The sequence below is a fragment of the Nelumbo nucifera genome, chromosome 5, assembly GCF_055504915.1.
Source record: "Nelumbo nucifera cultivar China Antique chromosome 5, China Antique-T2T, whole genome shotgun sequence".
Classification (NCBI taxonomy): domain Eukaryota; kingdom Viridiplantae; phylum Streptophyta; class Magnoliopsida; order Proteales; family Nelumbonaceae; genus Nelumbo; species Nelumbo nucifera.
Genome location: NC_142653.1, coordinates 28705419 through 28715440, shown reverse-complemented (window position 1 = coordinate 28715440; position 10022 = coordinate 28705419). Strand labels below are relative to the sequence as shown.

The window sequence follows — 10022 nt, the reverse complement described above, 5'->3', positions numbered from 1 at the left end:
AAGTTCATTATCAGTGATTTCCAGATAGGCAGATATTAATTCTTCTATAGTTATGTCAGAATCATGCATTAATACCTATTCTGTTACAAGAAAGAGAGTTAGACACTCTCAAGTTGGAATTTTATATATATTGCCAATATTCACGACAAAGTCAAATAGTGAGTTAGAGCCCAATTAATAGAGCTTAAGGCAGGAGCATTGAGCATGGCATAAGTCAAACCCTTGCCTACGAGAATAAACTTCAGTGGACCTTTTTTTCAGTGTCCAGAATCTCCTTTCAAATAATCAAATCCGAAAGAAATATAAAATAGGCTGGATTGTCCTCACTAAAGCATTATTTTAAAATGGAATTAAAACAATCAAAGGGTAAGTTTGCCTAAAATCTTCGGTCAATTGCCACTCGCGCGATCTAGTGTTCCTGCAGCGGATAGTTCGGACGTGGGCTTGAATAGGCCGTCTGATCGAGTTGCAACAGAGAAGTAATTAGAGTGTTCAGGTTACTTTTTTCGGGGTGGGTATTTCGATGTTTAAGTTAGTAAATTAGATATTTAATTGCAAGAAAGCAATATAGTTAAAGTGTTGTGAGAGCTAAATTATGTGTACCTTTTCTATGAAAGGGGATGCATTTATATAGGCCATCGACCGTATGCTCTACGGAGTGCGTTCAAGATCTCTAGCCTATTTGATTCGGAGGTAGTTTCACACTCCTAGATAGACTTCGCGTAAGTGGGAAGTGCTTAGCCAATTGCGCCCGAAGTGGGCAGGGCGGTAGTTAGCTCCGTCGACAGGGTGACGTGATTTTAGAGGATTCGGAAACGAAAGCCCAGTCATGATGGGGGTCAGCCCCCACATCCTACAGATCGCCAATTGCACTTCAGCCAAGTCGGAAAAGAGAGGTTCCTAGCTTAATCCTGCAATGGGAAACCGAGTCTTGAGATGGCCGACTTGGTCCTGCCCTGGGCGACCTGGTCCTGAGATGGCCAACCTGGTCTTGCGATAGGCAACCTGATCCTACGATGGGCGACCTGGTCCTGCGATGGGCAACCTGGTCCTGTGATGGACGACTAGATCCTGTGATGGGCAACTTGGTCCTGAGATTGCTGACTTGGTCTTGGGCCGAGGTGCCTACATACCGGCCTTGCCTACATGACGTTGAGGTGTTAAGCAACGGTTCAAGGCCACCACATGGTCCAATGTCACTAGAGGGCCAAATCGCCCCTCATCAATTGTCCCCCACTCTCGAGTCAAGGTCATTTCGACAAAGGGAGTGGTATCTTCTAGGTCTCTGGCCCAAAGTGACTTAGTTTAGCTAGTTTGTTGGCATCGACCTTATTTGTTTGCCCGAGCTAGAAGCGTCTAAGGGTTGAATGTGGCACTGCATAGGACATCACCATCTTGACCATCGGGTCATAGGAGCGAACTCATTAGCACAAGGAGCCAGAGCGGGAACTCTGAGGACATCCACAAAGCTAAGGATGTAGTCATTGAGGAGTTCCATTGTTCGCCAAAGCACCTCAAGAGCGAAGTTCGTCATGCACGCCCTATTAAAGGGCTTCAAATTATGCCACTACTTCCTCAAGCCGCTCCACTCACAGGCTTCTATGTAGTGTCCCTCAAGCTGGTCCTCAAGGGGGTGGCCGACGAGGTCGGCACAAAGCCTGAAACCGAGGTGGAGGATAGTGGAGAGGGCAATGAGAATGATACCGATAGGGTGCTATCGACGAGGATGAGGACGACGTTGCGTGTTTGAGCAAGCTGAGGTGCGCTAAGCGTGGGTCAATCATCTGTTGCCATTGTTTTTTGAATAGGTCAGCTTCAGAGAGCCTTAATGCTAAACGTGATCTGGCTTCCCATTCATAAATTTTTGCCAAAGTGCGTGTATCGCGAATCAGCTTGTCCAGGTCACCAAAGAATGTCTCAGTTAGGTCGAAGAAATCAAGTTGCCTCTTATGCCGACCTAACCTTGCCAAAATTTTAATAGGCCAATTCGCTTATAGCACCTTAGCCTACACACACCTCGTCACCTTGGTAGGATTGACCTGTGGGGGCAGCTCCACAGTCTATTGGTCGTCAACTCCCACTAGAACCATAGGGGGCTAGACCTGCGGGGGCAGCTCCACGGTGTATTGGTCGCCAACTCCCACAGAAACCATAAAGGGCTTGACCTATGGGAGCAGCCTCACAATTTGTTGGGCTGGGAGATTATGTTTGGGCGAGACTGTTGGAACTTGTTTGGGCTAATCGTTCTGATTCTGCCCCCCTATGGGGGTTCCTTTGATCCAAGCGTTGTTATTGTTGCTTGAGGATGCCATTACTTAAGGCTTAGAGAATGGGTGAGAACTTAGCTTTTGTGTAGCATGTTCCCACAGACAGCGCCAATTAATGTAACGCGATCTGGTTCTCCTTGCTAGAGAACAACTCGGACGCCAGACCGAGTAGTTCACCTAGTTGAGCATTGTTCGTACTTTCTCTGTGAAAGGGGTGCCTTTATATAGGCCATTGGCCATGAGCTCCACGAAGTGCGTCTAAGATCTCTGACTCGCCTGATCCAGAGGCAGTTTCATGCCCATAGATGGACTCTGTGTAAGCAGGAAGTGCTTATCCAATCGCGCCCAAAGCGGGTGGAGCGGTAGTTATCTCCGTTGACGGGGCAATGTGATCTCAAAGGATTCAGAGATGATGGCCCACTCATGATGGGGGTCGGCCACCACGTCCTACAGGTCACCAACTTCACTCCAACCAAATTCACAGAGAGAGGTCGCCTCTCATGCTGAGGCCCCTAGCTCAATCATGCGATGGCTGACCTAGTCTTGCAATGGGCGACCTAGTCCTAAGATGGTTGACCTAGTCCTACAATGGTTGACCTAGTCCTGCGATGGGCGACCTGGTCCTATGATGGCCGACCTGGTCCTGCAATAGTTGACCCAGTCCTACGATGGGCGACTTGGTCCTATGATGGCCAACCTGGTCTTGGGCTGAGGTGCCTATAGACCGACCTTGCCTACATGACGCCGAGAGGTTAACCAACGGTTTAGGGCCACCACATGGCACAATGTTTCTAGAGGGCCAAATCGCCCCTCATCACATGTCAATACATGCAAGCTGAGAGCCTGGGACATAGAATAGGAGCATACATTTTAAATACAAATATAGATGTATTAGACCTTCGTCATAATGAATTAAGGCCCCTCATTAAATAATAATAATAATAATAATAATAATAATAATAATAATAATAATAATATTATTATTATTATTATTATTATTATTATTATTATTATTATTATTATTATTATTATTATTATTATTATTATTATTATTATTATTATATGTAAGTAGTAGGAGGATTGCTAACTGAAAGTCTATCAACATCAATAAAAAAAGATTAAATTGTTGAAACCTCCCCTGGACTTTCTACCTCTATCAGAATCCTCTAACAAGAGGCAAGAAAATGTCCAAAATACTCATATAGTTCTATTGAGCTTGGTTTCTATGGCTCAGTTTGGAAAGAGTATAAATACAAATATGTATAGTACAAATGCGTACAAAATGATACAAAATACAAGGTTTTGCACTCAACATTTTTGTATTTATACTCCTTCCAAACTACACCTATAGAAAAAACAATATCAATGTTTTAAAAATCGACCCGGAGGTCGAACCATTTTTGCTTCCGGGTTGCGGGCCACCAGTTCAACCAGCCAGGTCGAACGGGTCAGCCCATGCCACATTAACATATATGTATTTAAGGTATGCATACATACATACATACATACATACATACATACATACATACATACATACATACATACATACATACATACATACATACATACATACATACATACATACATACATACATACATACATACATACATACATACATACATACATACATACATACATGCATACATAAATACATACATACATATATATATTGTGTGTGTACAAATACATGTTTTATCAATAAATAATGTATAATTATGTTTTAGATATGTTATATGTATTATTTTATACTTATTTTATGTTTTAATTCAATTTTTATTTTTATTTATAAAAATTAATTATTAAAAATTGCAATTTGAGGCTAAAAAGGGGTTTGTTGCAAATGAAGGGCAGAATTCTGTAATTCTGTAATTCTGTAATTTAACCTAAAACCATCCAGTAAGTTACTAATCCCTACAAAAATCTGAAAAAAGAATATAGGTTTCTTGGTCAATGAGAACCAAAATCCCATTAACCAATTTTTTTCCTCTCAAAATCCAAAGAACAAACATCCCCTAAAATTTATTTAGCATAAATGATCTAGTCGGAACTAAGAAGGGATATTGTTAGACTTGGATTAGGGCCAGAAGAAACCATAATCTAATACATGGGAACTCATCTTATGTAGTAGGCTGTAAGAGTTGCATGTCCTTCCTTGTTATGCACTACTCTTTTGTCAAGTTTTGCCACCCAACTACAATTCACATGGAGGTTATTCTTATTCTTCATCATGAAATTAAGAAATTCGAATTAGTTATCATGAATTATCAGCTTGAAATACAGAGAATCATACATGTTAATTAACGGCATTAACACAAATTTCAGTGAAAAGGGGAGTGAGCAAGTCTATGTAGAAGAAGAAAGATGGGAGCAAAATGAAATTACTTTTTTTCCTTTTTCTTTCAACTGTATGTATTGGTTTCCAGTAGGGATTTTTGTACACAGATGACGTTATAGAGAAATTGAATTCCAAATTCAGATGGTTGCCTTTCTCTAAGCTCTAACTAAATAGACAGACGGAAATGACGCCATTATCTGCTGGAAGCATGGGATCATGTGGTTAAGGAATTTTTTTGACGTTACCAACCAACAGGATAGAAGGATATTTAAGGAGAATGGTGTTGGTGTAGAAGTTTCAGACAAATTGTCAACCGTCACCTACCTCTGTAACTTCATGAATTCCTTGGAATACGAATCAATTTGCAGATCTATCCCTTGGAAAACCTGCTTATTGCTATGTTTTACCGTATTATATTAACAACTGAAAGAATTGACAACATTTGGCTATTTCCTTTAATTAATTGCTTGTCGAAATGCCATGTTTGGTCCCCTTCAGTTTTACTTTTCTTTATGAACTGAAGCTAGATTAGGTTTCTTCTGAGTAGTCTCACTCCTAGTCCCAAAAGGATCCAAATTGTCAATGTCACAGTCCCCATTGTTTGATCTCTTTTCTCTAAGCAATATAACTCTCTATCATTTCTTTCCTCAATTCACAAGGAGAAGCCATATACTTATTCTTGCTGATGGGAATGGAAAGAACCCAAACTGCTCTTTATCTACCAATAACACTAGCTACGCCTCAATCAATCCGACTGGTAATACTGCTTATTATTCCCCTAGAGCAACCGTGAAAGGCAACAAATAGTATTCTGTTTGTCCCAAGTCAAATTCGAATATATTTATCTGTTAATATTATGATTTTTTTATTTAACTTTATTAAAGATATACAAATTACAATACCCAAGTCCAATCTAAATTTGATATATATTAATGGGTCTAGATTTATACCATTCGAATCCGATGTGTTTACAACCACATTTATTGTGTTCACATAATCCATGTCAGCCCTGCCACCATGTCCTGCACCGCATTACTGTCCTGTTATTAGTAACACATGGTCTAATACAGCAGCAGGTGTTTTGATGTTTAATACCAAACGAATTTACACACCAGGTTCTAATAGCGTGGTCTCTGCCGATTTAAGGGTTTAGAATTTAGGATTTAAAGGTTTAGAATTTAGATTTTAGACTTTTAAGGTTTAAGATTTAGGCCCTATTCGTTTTTCGATAAGTTAATTATCCGGGTAAATGCAATTATCTGGATAAGTTTTTTTTGAGAAACATTTATCCAGGTAAATGCATTTACCCATTTTCTTTTATTTTTCAGGTAAATGAGGCAATGTTCATTTTAGCCATAGAAATTCATTATTAATAGAGTTATTTTTTGTTTCATTTAAGTGTTGACAACTTTTCTCCTATATGGGATAATTATTTACCCACCTAGGAGATAGGTATCACTTTCCTGGGTAAGTGATACCTAGGAAAATAAACTTTTCCCGGTCGCTATGTAAAACTGAAAAAAGAACATGGAATTCTTGGTTAATGGGAACCAAAATCCCATTGACCAACTTTCTCCCTTCTCCATATTCAAAAAAAGAACACCCCCTTAGGGTTAGGGTTTAAAGTTTAGAATTTAGGATTTACATTTTAGGAATTTAAGATATAAATCTAAAAATCAGAGTTTGTGTCCTTTCATCTCCTAGGCACTGGTTTGGCAGTATAAGATCATTCTTCTCTCAACTAAATGGTGGAATATCTGTTTTGCTGAAACTTTGCAAAGGGATGAAAATGAGAAGCAGATAAGCGTATTTTGGGTTTGGCTTCAATTAGGATTCAAATGGCAACGGTCTGAAGAGATCTCGACCTTGTCTACTATTCATTGACTCGGAAAATCTACACGTTTTCGACATGAAATCAGTCATGGAAACTGCAGAGGATTTATTTATTTCCAATTGGAATGGAAATGGGCTTTCGTAAATAAGATCAACAATGTGCCATACCATATTTTATGGCCCAAGGAATGTAGCTTATCTTATCTATCAAAGACAAATAAATAAATGAAGACAAAGGAGTATAGCTGTTTTTATTAATACAAAAATTCTGGTGGGTGAAGGGACCCACCCGAAGGGACCCGTTTCTTTTCTTTAGCTAATTAGCTTGCACGGGGCCCTAATCACTGACCCCACACCCCTCTCACCTAGAAACCTTGCACTTGTGTAAATGTGGGCCCTGCATCTACCTAAATAAATGACTGTAAGAGAGTAAGATGTGATATGGAATGAACTGCCATACCATGATATCATAGAGTAAGACTGTAAGAGTAGTAAGTAGACCCTGAATCCCTGATGTGAAAGCAAAATAAAATAGTAGGCTAAATGGCTAATTGCCCATTAGCCCTAGAGTCAACTATTTCAAGCATGGTTCAGACTCCTTAAACTACTCCTAGATCACGAATCTGACGGCGGTGGAGGCCCACTGGGCCTAAACATTTATATTGAATCAACACGGTGGTCAATCAGCGACTCTTGTGAACTGAGGCCTCTAGTCCAGTCTCGAAGTCCAAGAGATTCTGGATGAACGTACCGTAGGTCAATCCAAACGGAGACAGGCCGGTGAATTTTCTCATTTATTTTAAACGATTGCATGATTAGAACAGAAATCAGGTGATCATGCACCAAGAAAGGTCAACAAAAATCGCTGATCATATGGTCAAGATGACGAGGCAATTTGCGATTCTGATCAAGAAGAAAGCTCAAGAAATCTGACCAGGGTCCCACCCAAAGAAGCATGTCTTTGTTTATTTCGCCTAGTGGCTTAGTGAGGCTGTGAGAGTTAAACCGCGTCAATGGTCTCTCGTTGTCTACTTGCACCATGTGACTTTGTGACTGATTTCATCTTTCTCCTCCTTTCCGATGTCCAAAAGTTCTACTTACTTTGGCTTTAAATCATCTTTAAACTTTAATCTTTCGTTTTACACACACATATATATAAGTCCTTTTCCTCCGTCCATCTCCCTCCTCCCCCTCTCTCTCTCTCTCTCTCTGTGATGAGCAAATTCGAGATCCAATTTTATCTATATATCTCATCTTAGAGCCCATTCTATCTCTGAAACACAACCACTTTTTTTCAAAATGGCTGGCACTCAGTACTTCAGTTTCAGAGGATTCCTATTTCTGTTCCTTGTTTTCTTTCTCTTTTCCTCCCTTCTCGCTTCTGCCCTCTCAGAGACTCAAACCCAGAGAAATCGTTTTGTAGGGAGAAGAATGTTAGAGATAGAGGAGGTGGAGGAGGAGGAGGAGCTACTAGCCCAGCCGAAAAAGAAATTCACCAAAACCCAACCCAAGCTTATTGAAATGGAGGAGGAAAATGAGCAGCCAAAGAAGAAATCCACCAAAACAAAAAGCAAGTTCATTGAGATGGAGGAAGAGGAGCAACCAAAGAAGAAATCCACCAAAATCCAAACCAAGTTTATTGACATGGAGGAGGGAGAGCAATTGGAGAAGAAGACAACCACAAAAAACAAAGCGCAACTCATTGATGTGGACGAAGATCAGCCAAAGAAGAAGTCGACTAAAAGCCAGACCAAGCTAATAGAGGACGAGGAAGAGCAGCCGAAGAAGAAGTCTACTAAAAGCGCGAGCAAGCTAATAGAGGAGGACGATGAGGAAGAACAGCCAAAGAAGAAGTCTACTAAAAGCCAGACCAAGTTAATAGAGGAGGACCAGGAAGAGCAGCCAAAGAAGAAATCCACCAAAGTACAGACTGGGCTCACTGAAGAGGAGGAGGAGGAGCAGGAGCAACCTAAGAAGAAATCCACTAAAAGTCAGACAAATCTCGTAGAGGAGGCGGAGGAGGAGGAGGAGGAAGAGCAGCCCAAGAAGAAAGCCAACCTATTGACCAAGAACCAAGCCAAGCTCATCAAACCCACAACCAGTTCAATGAAGGCAACAGCATCTTCTGGTACAATCCTTTCCAATACCCAATTGAAGAAGCTAAATTCCACCTCAAAAAGCTCAAATTCTACCAAATCCAATCCAATTTTGATTAAAAAATCCCCAGATCTACTGAAACCAAGCACACCCAAGAATAAAACAGTTGTCGCCAAACAGTCGCAAACAACCACCGACAAGAATTCCAGTGAGCTTAAATCCAAAACCTTAGAAAAGAAACAGGTTGCAGAGAAAAATGCGAAGCAAGAGAAAACCCAAAAGCCCATGAAGATTGATCAAGATGAGGAAGACGATCTAGTCTCGGAATTCAGAGATCTACCCTCCAAAATCCATCAGTCATTCATCCCAGACCTTGAGAGAATCTCAACAACCTCCAAAGTCTATCTCAGCAGAGCCAACAAAGAAATAACGAAAGGGGTGAAGCCCTATGTGGGTAGCAAATATGCACCATCCATAGCTTCGACGATCTCCTGCGTCTTCGTTTTAGTCCCCCTCCTCCTTGTCTCCCTCGTCTTCAACCGAATGAAAGCTTACTTTTCTCTGCAGCAAATCGTAATTTTGATTCAAGTGTACTTGTCAATCTACTTCTTAATCCTCGCTTTCTCCTCGTTGGTGACGGGGCTGGAGCCATTGAAGTTCTTCTACTCGACATCACAGTCGAGCTACATTTGCTTGCAGGTATTGCAGACGCTAGGATACGTTATGTATTTGCTGTTGTTGCTCATGGACCTGGTTGTAGTGTTCTCGACGGAGACCCGACTAGGGTCGAAGTTGTTAGGGCTGGCCCAGACCATCGTGGGCTTTGCAGTGGGCTTGCATTACTATGCCACCGTGTTTCACAGAGCAGTATTACGTCAACCGCCCAAAACCAATTGGAAAGTTCATGGAATCTATGCCACGTGTTTCCTCCTGATTTGCTTGTTTGCAAGATCTGAGAGGAGGAAGAAGGCTTATCTACAAGATGGTGAGGATGGAAAGAAGAGTTAATTAATTTCTTCCCGTTTTCTGTTTTTATTCCATCTCTTTTTTTTTCAGATTTTTTTTTCCTTTCTTTTTCGGTTCAGTTTTAGCTGTAACAAGCAGGAGAATCTTGCTTGTTTTTCTTCTTTATAATTTATATAGTTTTGTTTATTATTGTTGATTCTGTATGTGAACTATATATATAGTTGGCAAATGATGAATAAAGGATGAAGAAATCATGAACACTAGAATAGAATGGGACTGTAAAATTCCTGAAGATGCATGAACTTAATGTCTGAGTGGCTGCATTATATTAAGTACACATTCATGAAGAAATGTTCAATTAATCTCTAACTTTTGTTGTCTTGGGCGCTGATTTTAATTCTTTTTCGTAATGTGGTTTGATGGTTTTTCAGCCTTATCATCAGGAAAATATGCCCAAATCAATCCTATTTATTTTTCTTTAATTGATTCGTTGCATGATAAAATGATGCGTAGATCGCACTTT

At 40.4% G+C, this 10022-nt stretch overlaps 1 protein-coding gene across 1 annotated transcript; it reads left to right on the top strand.

The window, feature by feature from the left end:
* Positions 1–7434: 7434 nt before the first annotated feature.
* Positions 7435–9762, top strand: LOC104600133 (uncharacterized). The gene has a single exon (XM_010262976.3). It carries the CDS (start codon positions 7736–7738, stop codon positions 9539–9541), a length of 1806 nt encoding a protein of 601 aa, XP_010261278.1. The 5' UTR covers positions 7435–7735; the 3' UTR covers positions 9542–9762.
* Positions 9763–10022: the final 260 nt, after the last annotated feature.